The sequence below is a fragment of the Gopherus evgoodei genome, chromosome 1 (genome assembly GCF_007399415.2).
Source record: "Gopherus evgoodei ecotype Sinaloan lineage chromosome 1, rGopEvg1_v1.p, whole genome shotgun sequence".
NCBI lineage: Eukaryota > Metazoa > Chordata > Testudines > Testudinidae > Gopherus > Gopherus evgoodei.
The window spans coordinates 264,233,744-264,259,311 of NC_044322.1; the positions used below are offsets into that span (position 1 = coordinate 264,233,744).

General features: G+C 38.7%; 1 protein-coding gene across 5 annotated transcripts in view; it reads left to right on the plus strand.

Annotated features, from left to right (window-relative positions):
• The window catches only part of WASHC4 (WASH complex subunit 4), a 57,717-nt gene that overhangs the window by 20,575 nt on the left and 11,574 nt on the right, over nt 1-25,568 (plus strand). For all 5 annotated transcript variants that reach the window (XM_030544798.1, XM_030544808.1, XM_030544817.1 and 2 more), the window contains 18 exons: nt 1,406-1,529; nt 1,643-1,770; nt 2,643-2,803; nt 5,191-5,317; nt 7,069-7,194; nt 7,722-7,829; nt 10,736-10,882; nt 11,052-11,131; nt 12,467-12,572; nt 13,586-13,702; nt 15,202-15,370; nt 18,083-18,237; nt 18,923-18,997; nt 19,092-19,196; nt 20,016-20,150; nt 20,983-21,091; nt 21,863-21,929; nt 23,286-23,372. In XM_030544798.1, the coding sequence (XP_030400658.1) occupies nt 1,406-1,529; nt 1,643-1,770; nt 2,643-2,803; nt 5,191-5,317; nt 7,069-7,194; nt 7,722-7,829; nt 10,736-10,882; nt 11,052-11,131; nt 12,467-12,572; nt 13,586-13,702; nt 15,202-15,370; nt 18,083-18,237; nt 18,923-18,997; nt 19,092-19,196; nt 20,016-20,150; nt 20,983-21,091; nt 21,863-21,929; nt 23,286-23,372 (2,126 nt within the window). The remainder of the gene's footprint in view (nt 1-1,405; nt 1,530-1,642; nt 1,771-2,642; nt 2,804-5,190; nt 5,318-7,068; nt 7,195-7,721; nt 7,830-10,735; nt 10,883-11,051; nt 11,132-12,466; nt 12,573-13,585; nt 13,703-15,201; nt 15,371-18,082; nt 18,238-18,922; nt 18,998-19,091; nt 19,197-20,015; nt 20,151-20,982; nt 21,092-21,862; nt 21,930-23,285; nt 23,373-25,568) is intronic.

Here is a 25,568-nt window from a genome sequence, read left to right on the forward strand (position 1 = left end):
TTCTGCTCTGAGTCCAAGCACCCTCCCCCTTTCAGGTGCAGCAGGATGGGGACCATGAAGACCACAAGGTCTCCACTTATCACATGAGCCTAAGGCCCATGGCCAAAATCCCAGGTCTGTTACCTCTGGGAACCATTCATTGTATTCTCTCATCTGTACTGGAAACCAGCTTCAAGTTGCAACAAGTAAACAGCACCACCCAGTACCTCAGTTAGGTATCATGCACGTTCCTACTTAACCCACTGTGGCTTGCAGGTGCTGCGAGCCAGGCACAAAACTCCCTGGTCCTCCACCAATTGGAGGAAAAGTTCCTTCCTTACCTCCTAAACAGGCAGTTGGCTAGACTTACGGCATCGATCCGGCTGAGTTCTCATTCCTCGTTTGGGTGGGTAGGGTGGGCTGCTGGCATGGAGATCTTTGTTTTAAGTAAAATCTCTCGTAAACTTTAAATATGGAAATTAAAGGGGCTCAGATGGTGGGAATCAGTGTAGCTGCATTGTGTCAGTGGAACTATGCTGAAATACACTATACTGAGGATCTGGCCCTTAATACTTAAATTTGAAATTGAAACAAGATAAACGTACGTTATGTTACATTTAGGTCTTTTCTAATTGTTATATCCTAATTAATTTCAGTCCTCTCCTCCTACAAATAACCTCCTAGATGCTAATTATAAGTACAATTTATTGTCAAACATAGTTCAGTTTATTCAGCGAGAAATGGTTCTTCATGGAATCATATTGCCAGCTATCTAAGAAGAATTTTCCATTTTAATTCTCTCCGATGTCACACTTACACAAAGACTTTATTGTATGTTTAATTTGGATGGCTCAATGGGAATTTGTCCGCTATGCAAGCAAGACAGCTTTCTTCCTCCTTGACCAGAACAAAGAACGTGAAGAAAATATTAAAACAAAATTATAAATCTAGTAAATATTTTCCAATATATCCACCAACATACTTTTGCTCTTTCCTTACTAAGGTTACAATATCATGTCTGTCCTGTTGTTGAACATTTCAGCTTCATGATTCACATCCTAAAAACAAATGAGGCAATATCCTTGATCAGCCAAGAGCTTTTTAGTAATGTATTTTATTCTGGAAATGTATATAGTCTCCCATAACTTGAGTTGTGTGAGTGCCTTACATAAGCAAAACCAATCAATAACAGAGCATAAAGCCCACATTCTTGCTAAAAAAAAAATTCTTATCCCCTAATACTAAAATTCATTCAGTGTAATGAACCAGACAAAACACATTTGAACATTGACTTCAGCTGTGTTTTAAACTGAAGCTGTGACTTTACAGATTCATGTTATGAGACAACCTATTTGCAATAACAATATTCATTGGATGCCCAGACTTCATGGATTTAGCATTGTAAATGAGTCTTGTTTTCTTTCAGGCCTGTATAGAACAACAGTTTGACTCTCTCAATGGAGGAGTGGCTGTCTCGAAGAATAGCACTTTTGCTGAAGAGTTTGCACATAGCATTCGCACAATTTTTGCAAATGTTGAAGCTAAACTTGGTAATTCAAGATGTGCTTTTTTTCATGCAGACTTCATTGTTTGTATAAGTTTTTATATTGTTTGTCTAGAAACAGATTTCAAAAATATTTTCTTCTGTATGTATTTATACAAGGTGAACCCTCAGAAATTGACCAGAGAGATAAGTACGTAGGAATTTGTGGTCTCTTTGTACTGCATTTTCAGATTTTTCGGACAGTAGACAAGAAATTTTACAAATCGTTACTGGACATTGGCAAAAAGGTGAAGATTTTACTGTTTCCTTTAATAATTTTAAAAATATATTAAAAGCAAAATGAAATTAAATATATTTTAGTTTTTATTAAAATGCAGTATGGTTAGGTTTTTCAGGAGTAAAACATAATTCTGAGTACAAAAGGAGGTTGTATCTATCTCATCTCTATTTCTTTGCTATCAGTATTTGATGTATCAGCTTTAATTTTATTCTAACTTTTTAAAAGCTTAATTTTGGATAAGTTAACTTATTTTCTCTCTTGCTGGTTTTAGATTGGGTTACAAGCTTGGCTAAGTTACAAAAGTGAAATGTTTTGATTTTATTAAAGATAGTTAATGTTCTTGAGAGAAAATATTTTTTATTGTGGTTTCTGTATGTGTATTTTTTCTAGTACATTAGGGGATTGAGGAAAGACTTTGTACCTTAACATTTTGGCCATAAGATGTTACCGTTTCCTGGCATTAGTGGAAAATGAAAAATCTTGGCTACTGTAGAATTTATTGTAGCTCATTCAAAATACATGAGCACATGAGCAGTGCATGGCATAACACACCTGAGAAACATTTACAATAATAATTCTACATATTGATGTAAATATATGCTTTTCAGGGCAGGAACTTTTTTTTTTCCACATAGCACTTGTGCTGCATACAAGGAATAGTTGATTAATACTTTTAAAGTTTTGCATTCTTTCTGACGTATAACAAATAGTTCAAGTAAACAGATTCTGAGCTTGTGGGGGGGTATAATGTTGATTTTTAGATTTTTGTAACTGGAATTAATTTCATTAATTCAACCATAATTATATATAATTATTAGGAATTGCTAATAATTTATTTGTTTGTTTGATTTTAATTTTTCTCCTCTTTTGGTGCTCTAGGTGCCAGCCATCACGTTAACTGCTAATATTATTTGGTTTGCTGATAACTTTCTGATCCAGAAAATGCCAGCTGCTGCCAAACTTCTGGATAGGAGAAGCCATCATGCGATTAAAACTCAAAGGGAGAATTTTCTACAACAGAAGGCTCAGTTACTTACCAAGTAGGTTTTATAAAGGACTGCACCTTTTTGAGATACTGCTTATTATCATTTACAAACTTAGAAGAACATAGATGAACATGATATACTGGAGAAAAGTCAACGTGCCTTTTACAATGGGAAATCATGCCTCAGTCTGTTAGAATTTTTTGAGGGTTTCAACAAGCATGTGGGCAGGGAGATCCACTTGATAATAGTGTACTTGGACTTTCTGAAAGCCTTTTATAAGGTCCCACATCAAACACTCTTAAGCAAATTAAGCAGTCATGGGATAGGAGGGAAGGCCCTTCGTGGATCCATAACTAGTTAAAGGATAGGAAACAAAGTATAGGAATAAACAGTCAATTTTCCCAATGGAGAGAGGTGAAATAGCAGGGTCCCCCAAGGATCTGTACTGGGACCAATGCTATACAACATATTCATAAAAGAGCTGGAAAAGGGGGTAAACAGGTGGCAAAGTTTTCAGACAATACAAAATGACTCGATAGTTAAGTCCAAAGCTGTCTGTGAAGAGTTGCAATGGGATCTCACAAAACTAGGTGACTGGGCAACAAAATGGCAGGTAAAATTCAATGTTGATAAATGCAAAATGTAATGCACTTTGGAAAAATTAATTCCAATAAGACATACAAAATGATGGGCTCCAGATTAGCTGTTACTACGCAAGAAAGATCTTTGAGTGATTATGGATACTTCTCTGAAAATATCTGCTCAATGGTGAGCGCCAGTCAAAAAAAAAGTTAACAGAATTTTAGGAACTATTAGGAAAGGACTTAGATAATATAATGCCACTCTATAAATCCACTGTACGTTCACACCTTGAATGCGGTGTCCAGTTCTGGTCACTCCATCTCAAAAAAGATATATTAATATTGGGAATGTTACGGAGAAGGGCGACAAAACTGATTAGGAGTATGGACAGCTTCTGTATGAGGAGAAGTGATTAAAAAGACTGGGACTGTTCAGTTTACAAAAGAGATAATTAAGGGGGGAATATGATAGAGGTCTATAAAATTATGAATGGCGTGGAGAAAGTGAATAGGGAAAGTAATATTTTTTTTATTGGACCCACTGCAGTTGGTGAGAGAGACGAGCTTTTGAGCTTACACAGAGCCCTTCTTCAGGTCTGAGAAACGTACTCAGGGTGTCCACTCAGTTGTGATGCACTGAGTATATTTCCCAGACCTGAAGAAGAGCTCTGTGTAAGTTCAAAAGCTTGAGTCTCTGCCCTACCGAAGTTGGTCCAGTAAAATATATTACCTCACCCACCTTGTTTCTCTAATACCCTGGGACCAACATGGCTATACCACCACTGGATACATAGGGGAAGTGTTACTTAATCCTTCACTTAATGCAAAAACCACGGTCACCCAGTGAAATTAATAGGCAGCAGGTTTAAAACAAACGTAAGGATGTACTTCATACAATGCACAGTCAACCTGTGGAACTCCTTGCCTGTGGATGTTGTGAAGGCCAAAAGTGGAACTGGGCTCAAAAAAGAACTAAATAATGGAGGACATGTCCATCATTGACTATTAACCAAGACGATCAGAGATGCAGCCGCATGCTCTGGGTGTTCTTAAACTTCTGACTGCCAGAAGCTGGGAGTGGATGAAAGGAGATAGGTCATTTGATAATTGCCCTGTTCTGATCATTTGCCCTGAAGCATCTGGCACTGGCTACTGTTGGAAGACAGGATACCAGGCCAGTTGGACCATTGGTCTGACCCAGTGTAGCCATTCTTATGTTCTTAACTTTTAATGATTTTTTAATAATATCCAGTGTAATCAGTATATCCATCCTCTACAACTACAGTATTTAAAACAAACTGTACAATACTGAGTCAGACATTGATATGGTAACAGATGATATAGAATCTTTATTTTATGGTTTAAACTTGGTAAAGCTTTTAACCCTGAAATAACTTAATTTTTTTTTTGCAGAGTTTATTTTTGCAGATTTATTCACTACTTTAATTTAAAAAAAAATGTAGTGCATTTAGTGGGCTATTCATTCAAGGTATTAACAATGAGATCTTATGCAACATGGCCTTCTGTTAAGAAAATTGGAGGACTGAAATACCAGGAGATCTAAGTTTTAATTCTGACTCTGCCTTGGATTCATTGTTCGAGCTTGTGCAAGTCTCTTAACTTCTGTTTCTTAGTTACCCCACTTGTCACATGCAGGCTAATACTTACCTTATGGAGCATTTAAGGTTGTGTTTGAGGCACTCTAGTACCCATTGCAAAGGGAGCAAAGTATTGCATTTGGAGACTGAATATTCCTATGCATTTTCCTTGAGAGGGACTAGCCATCGATGCTTGGTATGGAAAAGAGGAAACGGCATTCAACTGCTCTCTGGAATGAGTAACTTATTTTTTTTTCTCCAGAGAGATGCAGTCATATTATGTCTTTGTGAGCTCATGGATGACAAAAATGGAATCTATCTTGTCTAAGGAACAGCGGATGGATAAGTTTTCTGAAGACCTTTCTAACAGATGTAATGTCTTTATACAGGTGGGTTATTTCTTACCATGCTGCTAGCTGAATTATATTAGTGTATTTGTGCTGCTTTTTGCATTAGGGACTGGGTGATTAGAAGGAAGCTAGTGAGTATTGAAAACGAATCATAGAAGTTATGTGATTGTCTCGGCATTTCCTTGCAAATGCAGGGTTTTTCCCTGCAATATGTTCTCAAATGTGTCGTCCAGTCTAGTTCTTAATGGAACTAGAATGGTATAGAATAGAATAGTAGAAATGGGGCTTTCCGGGAAGTGAAAAAAGTAATATGATGTCTGACTGAATCTTCATGGGCTGAAGCTGGAATCTTTCCAATGAAGCTTCAGTGATTTCCCAAGGTAGTTCCCATTTCCCGTTCAAGTAGTCTTTCTCAAGTATACTGTCAATGCTGAGATGCTTACATTGCGGCGGGGACGGGGGGTCTAATTTAGTTGTATTTATCATATTCTTATTTCTGACAAGTTCCAGGCTATTGCCTAATTGTGTTGCACTCAACAACAGTGTTTTGGGATAATCTCTTTAGTATCTGATACAGTTAATTTTCTTTTCTGGTAAGAGTGCATAGTTTTGCTGCATGTGTACATGATTTCTGCATTTATGTCTTGCACATTTTGTATGCAGCTTCCTGACAAAACATTAACTGAATATAAATGCAAGTTTAATAGAGAATGTACAATAGACACACAACACTAGTGTCTTCCCCATTAATTTGTAGCAACTCTGTCCTCACTTCTACCTTTGTTGATGGATACTGCTAGTTCCCGGCTTCAGTATCAACTGAATTTTTTCCTTCTGGGCTCATAGTATACATGAAAAGTTTATTTTTTTATACTTAAACTCTCCTTAAAATGAGAATAAATAAATATCTGAAGATATCCCAATGGGAGAATCTATTCTCATTTTGATTAGTTACTTTTAATATGCTGTGATATTTTTCTCTATACCAAATTGAAAGTTTCACCTTTTAACTTGCTATATTTCTCCAAGTTTTTGCTGTATTCCATTTGAAAATTGTGTTTTGAATACTTAGATGCTGTTCTGGATGTATCCTAAATTGGTGTAAAGAGTTTGGCACATTTTAATGTCTATGTTAATGATATTCTTTGGGTTTTTTTCAGTTTTCCCTTCCTTTATTTTTTATTATGAAATTTGGATTTTTAAAGAAGTTGTAGAGCTTTACAAGGACTTCATATCTTGCTGATTTCACTTATCTCTTGGGGACTTTGCAACTGTTTTTGCTCATCCAAGTTCAGTTTCTCCATCTTGATGCCTCTCTTGGTTGGGTTTAGCATGACCAGATAGCAAATGTGAAAAATCAGTACACTTTTTTTGGGGGTGGGGGTGGCAGGGCAGTCTAGTTGCGTATATAAGACACAGCCTCTAATATTGGGACATCTGGTTACCCTAGTTGGGTTACAGTGAACTTGAACTGTGATTAGTATGTCTGAATGCTTGTTTCATTGGCTTGTGATTTAATTGTGTTGATTGTTTCTAAAGCTATAGTTAGCTGTCTTAATGACTTGCAGATTCCTTTGCTGCTTCATAATTACAAACTAACTGACAGATCTTCACTTCCATTTTCATGTGACCTATACAAGCTTGGACTGTCTATGAGAGAGTGGCGCATGCTCTGGAGGGCTAGCGAAAAGGCAGGAATTTATGTTCTGTATGGTAATAAAAGCAATAGAGAATATTTACTTGTCTGGAATTACTTTGGAGATTCTTTTTTCCCCCCAATTTGTTTCTAGGGGTTTCTTTATGCTTACAGCCTTAGCACCATCATTAAAACCACGATGAATCTCTACATGTCAATGCAAAAACCAATGACCAAAACTTCAGTGAAAGCATTATGCAGACTTGTGGAACTTCTCAAGGTAGGTTATAGGATTGGCATTATGATTTCATCTGAGTATCATCAGACAGCTGCTGTGAGACACCACGTTCAAAGAACGGAGTGATAAAATGTGTCAAAGTGACTTCTAAAAGATTGGATGGGATGGAGGAGAGAAAGGGAAAGTATATTTATGTATTTTCTAAACACCTCCACAGTTTGCTTTTTATCTCAATCCTATTTTTTTTTTGCAGGGAAAGATGTTCACTGTTTTGAAGAGTATCTTTTGAAAGTTGAGCTGAAATAGAGAAAACACACAGGGCTCAGATTTTTAAAGAGAAATGGTTACCTCTAGTTAAAGTCTGAAAACCATATATGGATGTCTTAATAAGTGGCCTGATTTTTTGCAAAAGTTTTGGATGTTCAGCATCTCCAGTTAATATAAAATACAAGGGTGGTGAAGGGAAATCCTATATTGTCAGGTGGATGGTGTGGTTAGTATAGAAAGAAATTGCTTAGATTGTCAAATTATAATTAATATGAACCACTGTGTTTTGGAACTGACTGCAGGCAATAGAACATACATTTTATAGAAGAAGTATGGTTGTGGCAGATTCTGTGACTCACATAACTCAGCATCTCCAGCATCAGGCTCTTAACTCTATTTCTGTAGCCAAGGTATGTAATCCAAGTTTCAAGGTATGGAATCCTACGTCACCCTCAATAGTTTTATGTAATCTCTCATTCCAAATCAAAATTATTCACCTGATTTGAAACTGTCTGTGGTCTCGCTCCACCCTGTCTATTATGATTTCTATTGCTGCTATTATTATTATAGCATTTAAGAACCCCAGTCAAGAATGAGGACCCCATTGTTCTAGGCACTGTACTGAGATGCAACAAAGATGATAATCTTGTTATGTCGCTCCTCTTTCTTCCTCCAGTGGTACACTCTCTCTCTACATTCTTCTATTCACTTGCTCCTCTTATCTTGGCTGCCTTCTGATAATTTCCTGTGACTAGGGCTATCAAGTGATTAAAAAATTTAATTTGCGATTAATCGCGCTGTTAAACAATAATAGAATACCATTTATTTAAATATTTTTGGATGTTTCCTACATTTTCAAATATATTAATTTCAGTTACAACACAGAATACAAAGTGTACAATGCTCACTTTTTATTTATTTTTTATTACAAGTATTTGTGCTATAAAAAAAATAGTATTTTTCAATTCACCTAATACAAATACTGTAGTACAATCTCTTTATCATGAAAGTTGAACTTACAAATATAGAATTATGTACAAAAAACCCTGCATTCAAAAATAAAACAATGTAAAATTTTAGAGCCTGCGAGTCCACTCAGTCCTACTTCTCGTTCAGCCAATCGCGCAGACAAACAAGTTTGTTTACATTTGCAGGAGATAATGCTGCCCGCTTCTTGTAGGCGCTGAAACTTTACATTGTTTTGTTTTTGAATGCAGTTATGTAACAAAATAAAAATATACTTTTTGAAGTTACATTTTCACAACAGAGATTGCACTACAGTATTTGTATGAGGTGAATTGAAAAATACTATTTATTTTGTTTTTGTCATTTGTACAGTGCAAATATTGGTAATAAAAATGTGTACACTTGGATTTCAATTACAACTCAGAATACAGTGTATATGAAAATGTAGAAAAATATCCAAAATGTGTAATAAATTTCAATTGGTAGTCTATTGTTTAACAATATGATTAAAATTGCGATTAATCACAATTAATTTTTTAATTGCAATTAATTTTTTTAGTTAATCACATGGTGCTGTTTGTTCATTTAACCTGCCTATTCTTTGTTACTTTATTACTTTATTAAAGTGATTTGTGATGGTATGTATAAGCATGCTGACTGTTACAGTTTTAGGGCTTCACATGTTCAGTACTTTCAATGATTACTGTATAATGTTAAACTTCTTGGAAAGGAAAGGGTAGGAAAAATTTAATGCTTATGGAAGTGCCAGTTGTCTGATATAAAATGTACACAGGTGCTGTGCAAGCTTCCCCAGAAGTGGGACTAATGCACCTCACTTGGAACACTTGCTGTCCTTGGATTTCTGAACTACGTTATGTGGGCAAAGGGAAAAACGGGATTTCAGTTTAGCTCTCTGATGTGAAATGCTAGTATATATGTTCTCTTGCAGCTGAACTCCAAAGGAAGATACATGCATGATGTAAATGGTGCTATTGGATTTTCCATTTCTCCTGTTTGTGCACATAATTCTGCTCAGTGTTAAATACATTACATATTTAAACAGTAGATGTGCATATTTTTCAGATTCTTACTTAATATATGCAGTAGAAACTTAGCTGTAATCTAGCGCATCTCCTCTATCACATTTTGAGTATATAGAAAATGTTTGTTTTAGTTTAATAAACAGATCGAACACATTTCAAGGGTATCACTGTTGAACAGAGAACCAGCAAACCTGTCTGAAACAATAAAGCTGCTATGAAAATTACACATGCTTTAAAAATGGGCAATACCCATATGATCAGATAATTGTTCTGTAGTGTTTTTTACAGCTTTAAATAAATTCCAAGCTTAAAAAATAGCAATATGATCCAAGCACACTAAAAGATTTGTATGTCAAACAGATACCAGGAGATTACCACTCCCCACATTGTATGAATCGATTGATGTTTGTTTAATTCCCTTTTTAAAAGGTAAACAAAAGGCTCATATCAGTAAGCAGCATAAAGTCATGTACTGTAAGCCCTCTGTGGTACCTGCTAATCTGTTAATGTGCTTTTCCAATTAATGCAGCGTCAGGGTGTACCTAGTGTATTCCGCAGCACAGCAGTTGTTTTGCTGCATGTTCCTGGAGCATCTGACAGCACAGAAGGGGAAGAGTTTCAAGCTGAGCATATATCCTTATAACCAGAGAAGGAATTCTCTCCTGTTGCACCAAATCTTGCAGGGAGTCATACCTCTTCTGAAACAAATCCATACTCCTAAATATGAGCTTAGCTTCCTAACCAGTCACTGATCACATTCCCATTGAAGTCCATTGCAAAAAATTCCACATACTGCAGTGAGAGCAGAACTGGGAGCTCACTTTGGCAGTTGGTCCTTGCTATGTTTTTCCACTTACACAATATCATAGAAAAGTGCAGGTTGTCTTGGGGACTTTCTTCACATGTGCGCTTCAGCCCATAAAGTTGGGCATTGCTGAATTTCTTCCTAGTGAAAGAAAGCGCTTCTACAGGAACACTAGGGATGGTGTACACAACAGAAGTGATGTGTACATGCAAAGCTATGTGCACGCTTGCACAATGCCAGCTTACTGTATACCTGTCTTATGCCTGTGCTAAGTTATGTATATTTACCAGCACTTACAATAGAGAATCCAATTAAATTTGGGAGAGAAAGTAATCTGGATTCATTTAGCTTGGTTCAAAAAGCCTAATTTATAAAACATTATTGGAAATGGTGTGACAAGTGCCCAGATTTTCAAATAAAAGAATAGGCTGCTGCTTTTGGTCTTTGATAACTTTTCCATGAATATGAAACGTGAGCTGCTATTTTTGTTTCTCCCATCAAGAAAAGAGTAATTTCCGACAAAAAATACAGTGAGCAGTGCCTGGATGTGCTCTCTGCTCTGGTATTGGCTGAGAATACCCTCAACGGGCCAAGTACAAAACAGAGGCGCCTTATTGTTTCCCTTGCACTGAGTGTGGGCACACAGATGGTAAGTGCAGCTATTGCTCAAACCCTCACTACTGTGTGTTACCTTGTTAGCTGTAATAAAGAGCTTTGTCACTCAACTGTTGTGACAACTTTAAAAGTAATTGTTATTTTCCAGTTAAGCAATAAAAGACTCTGCCCATTTTCCTCTGCTGTTTTTTTTCTCTTAACAGAAAACATTTAAAGATGAAGAGCTGCTTCCCCTCCAAGTAGTTATGAAGAAACTGGACTTAATCAGTGAACTTAAGGAGCGGTAAGCAGCACGAAAGGATGGGGGGAGGGGAGAAAGCAGTGTCAACTTGTGTGTTGAGATTTCATGATGCAGTTTATGAAATCTTTCGGGATGTGCTGTGTTCTACACTTAGCCACATATAATTGACTGTTTTCATGTACATTGAAGACCAGCATTGGCCAGCATGTGGGCCACAGAGTTCTATAATTAAGTCTGTGGCTTCCCTAATCTTTAATAAGGAGGAGTAGCTTGCAGAAATGCAGGTCTTGTTGACTGGTGCACCCTGATTTTTGTTTGATTTGACATGGACCATGGACCATCACTTTTGGAACCTATGACCTCCTTGGTTTTTATACCTCCATATTAAATATTAGGTTTCCTGACGTATGTTGCATTTTACATAAACACCTAAGATGCTATAAAGTATAACTGGCTGTGAAATGTTCAGCAGTGATTTTGTGCAAACACAAATTTTATTCATAGAACCTTGATGGTATGTGGACCTACCTATATACTTTCGGCATGTCATATAAACTCCAGTAATGTCAATACATTTGTACCGTGACACTGTACCTTCTTAATGCTTTATAAATTGTCAGCATTTTCTAGTTCAGTATCTACTACCAGCATCAGTGAGGAAGATGCTTGTCTGCATGTGGCTCAGCATTTTGGCAATGGTGTACAGGCTGGCTCCAGGCAACAGCGAAAAAAGCAGGTGCTTGGGGCGGCCAATGGAAAGAGGCGGCACGTCCAGGTCTTCAGCGGCAGGCCCCTCAGTTCCTCTCTTCCTCTTTGAGCTGCCGCCGAAGAGGAAGAGAGGGAGCGAAGGACCTGCTGCTGAATTGCCCCGAAGAACGAAGCGACGTGATTTAGCTGCCGCCAAAGTGGCACCGATCGGCTTTATTTTTTTTTTTTTCTCCCCTCACTTTGCTGCTTGGGGCGGAACCAGCCCTGGTGGTGTACATCATATAATCAGAGACAAGAATAATTCCTTTACTATAATATTGCTGTAGGAAGCATAAAGATATCATTACAGAGGTTAGGTATGGTATACCTTGAAACAGCATTTCAGTAACTTGATATGGTGCTTAGAGATATGATAGTGAAAATGGGCATCCATTTATCAAAGAGCTTACATTTTCTTTTGAAGATCAGTGGAAAAATAATAAATACCATGTACATGTGTATCTTGAGCATTAGTGCTATGAAATAACCTGTGGCGTAGATGATTGTAAAAAACAGAAACGGGGGCAAAGCTACAAAAATATAGTCTTGCTGACGAGCAGTTCACCATCCTTGACATGTTCTTTTGCGCTGCTTCGGGTTTTGTTTAATAACTAGTATCTTGCATTTTAGCATCCGAACACAGTGTGATTGTTGCTTCTTGTACTGGCATCGAGCAGTCTTCCCAATTTATTTAGATGATGTGTATGAAAATGCAGTTGATGCATCTAGATTGCAGGTAAATACAAAATACCCCTAATTGTTCGTTAGAGTGGCTTACTGAACTGGGGAGATGGGGGAAGAAAACCCCTAAAATTGTAAAACAGTTAAAAATCACAAGTCCAGTGTCAGTTACAAATAATTGTGGCTGAGATTTTTCAGAGCATTAAAGGGGTTTAGATAAGTTTATCTTCCTTTTAAAATTAATAAAGGCATGTCTGATAAATTGCTCTGTAAATCTCAACCAGTACTTTAAATAGGAGGCATCACTTACAATGGTTTGTCTCTCTTCTTACCCTGCCCTTCAGTCATTTCATTTTTAAATTAAGGTCTTTGGCAGATTTAAAACAAAAATTGGAAAAATCTTAGTAATCTTTTGGTTCAGTGTGCATCTATTTTTGTACTTAGGTATTTATAAGGTACTTATTACCTGGGTTCCAAAGGATTGCTGTAGGGGCCATACTGGAGTTTTATTCTCTCCTTGTGCAATATTGCATAACTAGATAATTGCATTATAACTTTTTTTTAAAACTGACTCACAAGCATCCGATGCTGGCTTTTACTGGGACAAACCACTGGTCCAGGATGTTAAACTTGATGAATCACTTGTGTGATCCACTCTGACTAATTTATGTTTAATCGCTGTTTTAAATAATGGACTTGCAAAAGGCTGGAACTGAATACTTGTTAGTTAATCTTATGATTGGGGGTGGGGTCGATAACAACAGATAGTCAATTCAAATTGGTTTACGGTACTTATTTCCTTCATTGTTTTAGGATAACTGAATCCATCAGTCTTCCAGTCACATAGATTATTTTTAAAAAGCTTAAAGCTACAGTCTGTTAGGTTTTACATTATTGTAGTGACTATTCATATGAAATCAACTAGAAAGTGATCCTTGTTCTTTGGATTTGAGATTTTAAACTGTTTAAATTGGGCAGATTTTAGCCTTTACGTTGTAAATATTTTGCGATGTTTGTTTGACGTGACTGTCTTATGGTTTGCATATTAGCTTCTTTCTGGCTTTTTAGTACATGTTTAGTGCATTACGGGACTGTGTTCCTGCTATGATGCATTCAAGACACTTGGAGTCCTATGAGGTACTTCTGGAGTGCTATGACAAAGAAATCATGGAAGTCTTAAATGAGGTAATTGTACAAGTTTGGGGTTTACTGGGAATGGGGTCTAATGGTGACAGTTTATTTGGATTGTGTATTAAAGTCAGCTTTTATTGACTGAAATTTAGGATTTTCTATAAAACCTATATAGAAGTCTTTGAGACTGCTGTGACGTATGGTGATAAATGAGAAAATGAACATTTTCTCAATCTCATGTTCTTACCTGGCCTTGTTACCATAGTATCTGAATACTTTAGTCTTTTAATATATCAACTTTCACAGTATCCCTGTGAGTTAGAGAGAGAATATTACCCCCATTTTACAGATACTGACACACAGAGAGACTAAGTAACTTGCTCGGGGTCACACAGGAAGAGCAAGGAATTGAACCCAGATCTCTCAAGTCCTTAGCTAGTGATTTAACCACTGGACCACTCTTCCTCTCTGTCCAGTCCCACAGCAAATGTAATCTATTCTGGGATTCTAGAGAAATCTCAGACAAAATAATATATTGAAGGTTTTTCTAAACTGTATGAAGTCTTATTGGAAATGAACCACACCTTTCTTAGTAAGTCACATCTGTTGTAGACTCATTATATAAACCAGGGGTTCTCAACCTAGGATTGCAAACAGGCACTGGTGGCTTGCAACCACCCTGTCCATCACATATTATTGGTCCCATCTGAGCTGTTGCAACAAACATGGTTTGAATTTAGTTGAAGCCAAATGGGTTTTTTAATTAGTTTGAATGGTCACAGTGATGGATGTGTGTGTTTGCAGGGAATGGATGGGCCTCTGCTTAAATCTAGGTAGGAACCGCACTGGTGTAAAAAATTGTAGAAGTCTCACTTGGCCACAAAAACATTCTAAATCCTCCTGATTAGTCAATGTAAATGGGTGTCCTAGAACTGACACTGTTCATTTAGAACCTTTCAGAAGTGGTGTGCCGAGTCTTCATATAGTCACTCTAATTTAAGGTTTTGCATGCCAGTAATACATTTTAACATGTTTAGAAGGGCTCTTTCTACAAGTCTATAATATATAACTAAACTATTGTTGTATGTAAAGTAACTAAGGTTTTTAAAATGTTTAAGAAGCTTCATTTAAAATTAAATTAAAATTCAGAGCCCCCCTGGACCGGTGGCCAGGGCCTGAGCAGTGTGAGTGCCACTGAAAATCAGCTTGCATGCCACCTTCGGCACACGTGCCATAGATTGCCTACCCCTGATTTAGAAGTTGGGCATCTCATATTATCCCTAATAACAGGTAGTTATCCATGTAGTTTCTGAATTAGTCCTCTGTTTGACTACTAGGGCATCAACATGATTTCTTTTGCTAGTGCTAGTTTCAATCCCTGGAACTCTCTGAAATTTTCAGACAAGGACTTTATGCTGCAGCTCACCTATTGCTAAGATGTAGTCACAGTCACTAGTGTCATTAGCCTTCTTGCTCTGTAGGCAAATTTCATCTCTATTAAAATAGGATTTTGAATGGACTCTTAGCATCATTTTTGTCACTCCCTTGAACAGCACTTGCTGGACAAATTGTGTAAAGAAATAGAAAAGGATCTACGCCTTTCTGTGCACACACACTTGAAGCTCGATGACAGAAATCCTTACAGAGTTGGGATGAAGGATCTGGCCCACTTTTTCTCTCTGAATCCAATTCGATTTTTCAATCGGTTCATTGACATCAAAGGTAGGTTGCATTTAATATACCTTTTTTTCCCTCAGCACTTCACATCTGTTTAGTTTCTCTGATAATCCTTCTGGTATTCCTTTATTTTCTTTTTGCTTAACTATTTCCTTTATGGATTTCTGTGATCTCAGTTGCACCCTAATAATAGCTTAGATATACAAAAGTGGCATTGCAAGCATAATCCATAGTTGTTAATGTTGTGGCTCTTTACCCACCTCTAGTGGCTAGCTTACATAGGGTATGTCTACACTACAGAATTATTTAGATTTTACAGAAACCGGTTTTGTAAAACAGATTGTATAAAGTCAAGTGCACACGGACACACTAAGCAGATTAATTCGGTGGTGTGCGTCCATGTACCGAGGCTAGTGTCAATTTCTGGAGCATTGCACTGTGGATAGCTATCCCGCAGCTCTGCCATAGTTCCCGCAGTCTCCCTCGCCCATTGGAATTCTGGGGTGAGATCCCAATGCATGATGGTGCAAAAACAGTGTTGTGGGTGATTCTGGGTAAATGTCGGCACTCAATCCTTCCTCCGTGAAAGCAGCGGCAGACAATCATTTCGCGCCCTTTTTCCCTGGATTGCCCTGGCAGACGCCTTAGCATGGCAACCATTGAGCCTGTTTTGCCTTTTGTCACTGTCACCGTATGTGTACTGGATGCTGCTGACAGAGGCGGTATTGCAGCACTACACAGCAGCATTCATTTGCCTTTGCACGGTAGCAGAGACGGTTACTATCCCTACTGCACCGTCTGCCATTGTAAATTGGCAATGAGATGATGGTTATCAGTCATTTTGTACCGTTTGCAATTGGAAATTGGCGATGACGGTTATCAATCCTTTTGTACTGTCTGCTGCTGTCATGGGTGCTCCCGGCTGGCCTCGCTGAGGTCAGCCGGGGGCGCATGGACAAAAATGGGAATGACTCCCCAGGTCATTCCCTTATGTTTTGTCTAAAAATAGTCAGTCATGCCTAGAATATGGGGCAAGTGTACTAGAGAACCAGAGAGCACAGCTGCTCTGGCTCAGAGCCCCAGATATCCTGCAGAAATGATGAGCTGCATGCCATTCTAGGGGGTGCCCCTGCAACAACCCCACCTGTTGCTTCCCTCCTCCCCCAACCCTCCTGGGCTACCGTGGCAGTGTCCCCCCATTTGTGTCATGAAATAATAAAGAACGCAGGAATAAGAAACACTGAGTTTTAGTGAGATAAAATGAGGGGGAGGCAGCCTCCAGCTGCTATAATAGTCCAGGCAGGACATTAATGGGTGGGGAGAAGAGGAGCGCAGCCTCCCGCTGCTATGATAGTCCAGGGAGTACAGACTCTTCTTTAGACATGAAAGAGGGGGCGGGGGGCTGATAGAGCTCAGCCTCCAGCTGCTATGATGAGGACGGTTACCAAGCCTTTTGAACCATCTGTTAGGAATGACCAGGAGTCATTCCCATTTTTACCCAGGCGCCCCCGGCCGACCTCACCGAGGCCAGCCAGGAGCACTCACGGGCTGATGATCACGATGGCTACCAGTCACTTTGCACCATCTGCCACTGGGAAGGAGATGCTGGTGTTCAGCGCTGCAGCACCCCGTCTACCACCAGCATGCAGTAGACATAGGGTGACATTGAAAAAAGGCGAGAAACGATTTTTTTCCCTTTTCTTTCGGGGGGGAAGGGTGTAAATTGACGACATACACCCTGAAACACCTGGGAAAATGTTTTTGATGCTTCAGGCATTGGGAGCTCAGCCAAGAATGCAAATGCTTTTCGGAGACTGCGGGGACTGTGGGATAGCTGGAGTCCACAGTACTCCTTCTGTCCCTCCCTCCCTCCATAAGTGTCCATTTGATTCTTTGGCTTTCCGTTACACTTGTCACACAGCACTGTGCTGATTCCCTGCTGTGGCCTCTTGTCTACCATAGCCTGGAGATTTTTTCAAATGCTTTGTTATTTCGTCTTCTGTAAGGGAGCTCTGATAGAACAGATTTGTCTCCCTGTACAGCCATCAGATCCAGTATCTCCCATACAGTCCAGGCTGGAGCTCTTTTTGGTTTTGGGACTGCATCGCCACCCATGCTGATCAGAGCTCCACGCTGGGCAAACAGGAAACGAAATTCAAAAGTTCGCGGGGCTTTTCCTGTAGGTAGACAGGAAAAGCCCCGTGCATCTGAGTTCAGATTGCTTTCCAGAGCGGTCACAATGGTGCACTGTGAGATACCGCCTGGAGGCCAATACTGTCGAATTGCGACCACGCTAACCCCAATCCGACATGGCAATACCGATTTCAGCACTACTCCCCTCGTTGGGGAGGAGTACAGAAATCAGTTTAAAGAGCCCTTTAAATTGATATAAAGGGCTTCATTGTGTGGATGGGTGCATGGTTAATTTGGTTTAACGCTGCTAAATTCGGTTTAAACGCGTAGTGTAGACCAGGCCATAGAGAGGTTTAGGAGTTTGTTGCCTCTGAGCTAGTGGGCTTGGTCCTTCGCTCAAGTTAGTAAAGGCTCATGGGTTTTAGATCCAGAGGTCCTGGGTTCAGTCCCCACAGATGACCCCACTAGGGCTATTGTTACAGTCTTTTCTTCGAGAGAACCCAGTTTTAAGTGCCAATGCAAGAATTTATGGATTTTCCTTTTTTGTTTCTTTGCTACTCCCTAGCAATTTAAGAGCTGCAGTTAGTAGTTTAATGCATATTTTATTATTCTTGATTTTTACAGTTTATGTAACACACTACCTAGACAAGACCTTCTACAACCTGACAACTGTAGCTCTTCATGACTGGGCCACATACAGTGAAATGAGGAATTTAGCAAGTCAGCGCTATGGCTTAATTATGACAGAAGCACATCTTCCCAGTCAGACATTAGAACAGGTGAGGTATATGTGTGGGTATTGTATGTGTCACTTTATTCTGGAAGTCCTAGATAATTATTCAAGGCATTAACAAGGTACAGAAACCGAGGAACCCAAAATTAGCAGCCATTTTCTAAAATTTTGGCCTGGATGATTTACCCAGACTAGCAAGTCTGTGGCATAACCATGGTAAAACTCCTGATTCCCAGACCCATACTTCTTCATTTTGAGCAGTGAAATAGTGTAATTAACAGTAAATAAATGTTTTTTTTTTAAAAAGTAGCCTTTAATTTGTGAACCTTGAATATGGAGGCTTTTACATTTTTATTTGGAAGCTGAGAAAATGGTCCAATTTTTCCCTTTTTGCTTTGCACTTATTAGATGTGGCTAACGAACCTTGACAGTCAAAAATGTTAAAAGATACAAGCAAAAAACCTGAATTTTAATGTGACTCTGACTATAAAATTTAAAACAAAACAAACTATAAAATAAATCTAGGCCCTGAAGTAGCCCAGAACAAATTGAAAAGATATTTTCACAAAATTGAAAGGAAAAGGTGATGATTTTCATACATAACTAATTACTTTGCTTCCAAAAGACTTTCAAGAGATTCATTTGCATTATTAGCAGTTACTTTGAATACATTTGAATGACTCCCAGGACGCTGTTCTGATCCATTAAGGATTTTTGCCATATTGTTTCAGGGTTTGGATGTTTTGGAAATCATGAGAAATATTCATGTTTTTGTATCACGCTACCTCTACAATCTCAATAATCAGGTGAGGTGTATTCTGTACTTCTATGGGTAGTTCATATCTAATTTTTATAAGGTTTGGTTTTGATATGGGGTATATGATGACCTTTTCTTTGCAGATCTTCATTGAGAGAACTAGTAATAATAAGCATTTGAACACTATCAATATCCGACACATTGCTAATTCAATTCGAACTCACGGCACAGGAATCATGAACACAACAGTAAGTATCTTCTGGATTGTTTCTTTTTAATATGTACAGAACAGTGTTGGAACTCCTGCATTTCCTGACCTTTGAGTTTTTAACTGTGCCATGAGCCCTTTCCTGCACCCCGCACCCTCCTGCAACTCAACCCTCTTTCCTGAGCACCCTCATACACCTCGCACCCCTGTCCCGACCCTGCATACAATTTCCCTATCCAGATGTGGCCCTTGGTCCAAAAAGTTTGCCCACCCCTGGTCTGAATTGTCCATGCAGACCAGGGAATGAATTGTGACTTGGGGGAAAAAAAGGAAGGGGCAGTTAATTCCAAGGGACAATATTTTAGAAAATTTTGAGCAAGTAAAAAAAAGGTGGGAAGGTTTATAATGAAACTTTGCATGTAATCTTAGCTATAGAATTTACTACAATGAAAGCAGACATTCAGTGAGCTTCACTGTTGCCCCACTGTTATGAATCCTAGTCATGAACCACCTGAGGCATGTTGCCCATATGCTAAGAAGAGGGACACCAACTGGATACTCCAGAACTAGTTCCTAACTAGTCGTGGGTTTTAAAAGATCAGCCTATTGCCGCCTTATTGGCCTTTCTAAAGGAAATTAAACCTTCCAACAAAAGATTTACCTTTCTTTAGGAAGAAAGTTGCTCAGGTTGAGTCTCTTTGACATCCACAAAATGGGGCAAGCTGTGTTGAACTTTCCACCTACAAAAAATGTCATAATATGGAATAAAAGCTTCAAGAAGCTACTGAATGATAGTCACTAGAGAATCATGTTAATTTGAAGGGGGTTTTCTAATTCTGAATTTTTAATTTTACTCCAGGTTAATTTCACTTACCAGTTCCTGAGGAAAAAGTTCTATATCTTTAGCCAGTTCATGTATGATGAACATATCAAATCCAGATTAATCAAAGATATCCGATTCTTCAGGGAAGTCAAGGATCAAAATGATCATAAGGTACACTACATGCGGTGTTCTTGGATCAACAATAACTTGATTAAAAACTGTGCTGCCTTTGCACTGAAAAGCTGATATGCAGTGAACTGCAAATGTCAGTTTTTAAATAGAAGGAAAATGATATGTTTATAGACAAGTGGAACCTTCTGGTCTATCAAAATACAGTGTTGCAGTTTATACAAATTCCTGCATTGAGACTGGTCGATCTGATTCTAATTGCTTACTGAACACTAGATGGTACTCATCAGCAGACACAACATGGCACTCCTTTGTATTATAGGATGGGGTCCGTTTATTCTCTTGTTAACCTGATAATGATGCTAAGTGCAGATTTAGTCTAGTATTGTTCTAAACCTCCAGTCCAAATCAAGGTTACCAAAGTTACAATAAATATTCCTATTTTGTAATAGAGGTCACTGTTGACATTAATGCACAAACTTGGTATATGAGTACAGTAGCTATCCCTTTCTCAAGGCCTTGTGCCTAATTCTCATCTTCCACCATTGCATGTCTAATTTTAAAAAAATTGAGGTTTAATGTTTGGAATAAAAATGTACTGGAATGTTCTTTGTATGTAGTTTGCTCTTATAAGAAGAGTGCTTTCTTATTTATATATAGCAGTGACAGATCTTGTCTTTGCAAATGACCTGGTCAAATGACACTTTCACAAACTACTATGCACAGACAGGGTTACACTTTCAAAGATTGAACAAGGAATGTGTGTGAATGTTTGTGAGGTGGTGGTAGAAGGTAAAATGATGTTTAACATGAAAAGTCAAGTAGATTCTTCAAAGATCAGTATTCTCACAAACTGCAAAAATTGTTTCTGTAGTATCCCTTTGAGAGAGCAGAGAAGTTCAACCGGGGCATCAGAAAGCTTGGAATGACGCCTGATGGACAAAGTTACCTTGACCAATTCAGGCAGCTCATAAGTCAGATAGGTATGCATCACTGTATCTAAAAATATGGTACAAACATTTTAGTGGCAGAGGTCTTTGTAATCCTATAACTACACTGCTTATTTTACCTATATTTTAAGGTTGAATCTCAAATTCAAGCCTGATATAAGCAGATGCATTTCCATTGAAGTAATTGGAGTTTTATCTAATTATACAAGAATGGATCCTAAATGTTTTAATATAAGATGTATCTAGAGCTTGTATGAATGTTTTTTTATTTGCTTTGGGTTCAATTTTTATTTGTTTGACTGAGGCAACATTCATCCAGGTTGAGTATCTTTCCCACTAAATGAGAAGTACAGTTCTGTTAGACTCAGATACTTCAAAAGGTGTTTTGAATCAAATACAAATGTGTGCATATATTATAATAGTTAAATTTGATTTACTAGTTGAGTAATACTTTTGGCACACTGATGCCACCAGTGGTGTAGGCATCTAAAGCCTGATCTTATGAACATTTCCTGTATCTTACTGCAGCTTTTGGACCTTAGTTAAGGAGTTTAAAAATGTAGCACGTGTGAGCACAATCTCCTTAGATGAAGCCAGTCATGGCTCATGTTTCATTCCTCTAGTTGGACTTTGTGCCATTAAACTCTAAAGTATCTGCATTTTTTTCTCCGTGTAGTTAGTTTCAGAATATTTCTCTTGTAAAACCATTCTGGCTACCCCAGGGCATCAGAATATCAGGGATTTTGAAATGTGTACATGTAAATATCTAACTTAGGTATGTTCCTGTTTTTCTTGTTTTTAAAGGCAATGCAATGGGCTATGTGCGAATGATAAGATCTGGTGGACTTCACTGCTGTAGTAGTGCAATTAGGTACCTACATGAATATATTTCATGCTGCTACTATTTTATATCCTTGTGCTACCCATTCATACTGATATTCCCTTAGGAAGGTCTGTTTTTTCCCCACATATTCATCATTTGACTCAGAAGTGCGAAGAGTATTAAGAATAAGCGTGACATTTTCCAGGATACCAGCTCTGTATTTTATATTAATGTTTTTAAGAGAAGTCCTACAGAAAAGTCCAGCTAGCACATTATTTGGCAGTGAACTTGTGAGGCCCTAAGTGCCCCTGGGTCCCATTCATGTCAATGGGAGCTAAGGAGCCCTGCACCATGAAGGATTGTGGAATAAAGTTATGGAATAATAAAATAGTTCAAGCAGTATTCTAGGCACTGTACAAATGAGACAGTCGCTGCCCCTAACGGCAAAAGACGCACTCGCAGGACTTGAAGGGAGCGAACTTCGTTTATATGTATTGTATATGTATTAGTCCTATGTATTGAACGTTTTTGAACCTCCATAAGAGTGTTGTACATTCTGAGGACACAAGTAGACATTATTCCTGCCCTTAAGAGTTTACAAACACAGTTAACCCATTCCTTTCTGTTTAGATAACTATTGAGTTTGGAAAAGTGTCTGATACCATGTGTTAAGGACTGTATAAGGCTACAAAGGAATTGCATCTTTTGTCCTGCAAACTAGTTCAGAATCCCTTACATTGCAAAATTGACTAATTGGAGTTCCTTTAACTACAAAACAATAACCTTTTGTAAAGTATGGCACATTACGTAGGTGAGCTCTTACAGACCAAAATGATTATTTATCATTGCATATAGTGCCATAGTGTACATAACATTTTACAGAGAGAACAGGATACAGTTTGTACTCTGCAAAGTTTACAAGCTAGATGTTGTACCATATGGTATATGGCAGAAAAATTGTCTTAATTGATGGCATCAGGTGAGGGAAGTGGGTGGTTTATTATGAGGCTGTCTGTTTTCTCAAGGTGTGCATCATGTTTCCTTTTGTTTGTTAGCTATGATTTTATTTGGATGGTGTGGAAGTACGGGTCATGGTTGAAAGATGCTTTTGGAGGAGTGGGAGCTTGTGTAGCATACGGGATTGGGAAGGACACTGCAGGCATAGCAGGGCAGCATGGAAGAGAGCACAGAGATTCTTGTGGAAGAAAGATAGGAAGGGAACAAGGCTGGTAGTGGAATTAACAGACCCTGGGTGAGAAAGAGAGAGAAGATGTATGCAGAGCAGTGTCAGAGCCTTGAAGGCAAGGGTGGTTCATTGTGTAATTTATTTATAATTTAACTTAATTGATGCATCAGTGAGTAAACTATAGTTAAATGTAAACCTAACACACAATGATTGTGCAGGTTTGTTCCTGACCTTGAAGATATTGTTAATTTTGAGGAACTAGTGAAAGAAGAAGGACTCTCAGAAGAAACACAAAAAGCAGCCAGGTATCCTGACATTGTGTTTTGAGATGTGGGGGAGGCAAGCGTCTTTGTTTTTAAACTTGTGTTTCGTGCCTTTCTTATTTAAAAAATTCAAATGCTTTACAAGAGTTAAAATGTCTTTGTTTAATCAGAAACAATAGGCACTATTGCTTTAAAGATGCTAAACTGAAAATGAGATTTGTACCAATTGGATCCATTTGGAACTCAGCTGCTCTGTAAAATTGTCATTTGGTGAGGAAAGTTCTTTAGCTTGTAAATGTCTTAAGTTTTAGAAATCTCCTTTCTGGTTACAGAGACTTTAAAAACAAACCTGCTTCGCTAATCCTATTCCAAGGCCTGTTCAGATATCATTGAGGACTCTGGGGAAAACACCACCTGGCCACCTTGGCTTGTGTAGTGGAAGGAATGGAGGAAAATGAGCATTTTCCATTTGGAATACACTGGTGAAATGTATAGGAGGAAACCATTGCTTTCAGCTATATTTTGCCCTTCTCAAAAGCATTCTCTCATCCAGAGAATAGCAATAGCTGGTGGTGGCCTATCTGAACCATACTTGCTAAAATGTGTTCTGAACACTGATGTATTTTAAGTGATTCAAGCTTAGATTTCTGTTGGGTTTTCTTTCCTTGTTTAAAGGCATCAGAGTATGACCAACAGTGGGTACAGGGAATATCTCAATTGGCAAAATGTTCTGATAGTCATCTATCAAAGCCTGTCTTAAAACTGAACCTTAAACTGCCCTTTTGGGGCTATGGATGGGAAACAAGCAAATCTTCTGCTTTATAGCCCGTACTCTTTCCCTGCTGCTAAAATAAGCCCCTTCTTGTTCTAAGTCTGTGGATATAACTGTATTCTGCTCACCTGTTAGCTGGCTATAGATCCAGTTAACAAAACATGAGCTTTCTTTATCATTTCTGCTGTGAGCGAATACTAGATTTGTTGTCTCTTCATCCAGGTGGAAATTGAGAGTTAGAGTGGTGTTTTGAGGAGGTCGAGGAAAGTTTTACCATGTTGCCATAGAGTTCCACAACCTTTAGTGCAGTTAAACTTGCTATACAGGTCTGGCTTATTTCCTTGCTATACGCTTTCTGATTTGAGATGTAAACTAATAAAACTTTGCACTCGTTTTCTCCCTATATCTTTGTCATTGAAGGGAGCTCTCTTTGCTTGGAGTGAATCTCCAGAAAATGTATTCCAATAATTCTGAACTTTTAAAGAGTGTATATGTATAATTTTCTGGTGCATAGCTTCTTTCTGCATCACCAGTAATGGTTAATACCCCACACCTATGGAATTTGGAGGCAGTCCAATGTTGCTGCTGGAGGCTCCAGGACTAAGCCTAGCCCTTCAGCTCAGGGCTCTAGATTTTCTGTCTCTAGCAATGGAACAAGTTGGTGGTTCGGTTTCCTCTTCTTTCTTTGTTCATGCGGCAGCAATTTATCTTCCTTCTCTTCCTCTTCTTCCCCTGGATTGAGTATTTGACAGTGAGATGGTTTCAACCACCGAGCTCCACCAATGAAGCACCCTCCTCTCTAGGACACCTCTGCCCCATTCAGGCATGGCAGAGCTATCCTCAAAACAGCAGACTAAATCTAAGCAGTGTTTTCCATGCAAGGCACCATTTACAGGCTCTTCACAGGGCAAAGTATGCCCTGCCTGTTCTCTGTCAGGGCATGGGGCTCAGACCGGACCGGTATGTCAGATCCCCCCATCCCAAGAGCTGCAACTCTAATGCAGAGTCTAAGGATGCTATGAGTAGGATGCTATCCAGCCAGCTTGGGGTAAGTCCTCCAAAAGACAGGAGGGAACTGTCTGCCCGTCCACCTCCTTCCAAATGATCCCAAAGTCCCATCCTCCAGATACTGAAGTGGGTCCTCTGCTCCCTGGGAAAAGAAGTGGGGTTCCTTCACCATTCCCCTTCTTTCCCCTAGGAACTGGGGCATTCTCCTGGTACTCAGGGGAAGGTCTAGCAAACCCTGAGATTCTGGAATCCCAAAAATCAAAAGCTAGCATCACCTTTTGCAAGGCAGCAATTAGTATTACTGATGAGCAAGTGGGGTGAAAATCCAGGGTCAAACCCCATCTCCTTTGACTTCACCACACTGTTCCCTTGAGGGAGTGTTTGCTGGTGCTTTTCTCCTACACAGAGTCTGTGTTCTGTATCAAGCTCACTGCCCCTTTCCCACCCAACAGTATGTC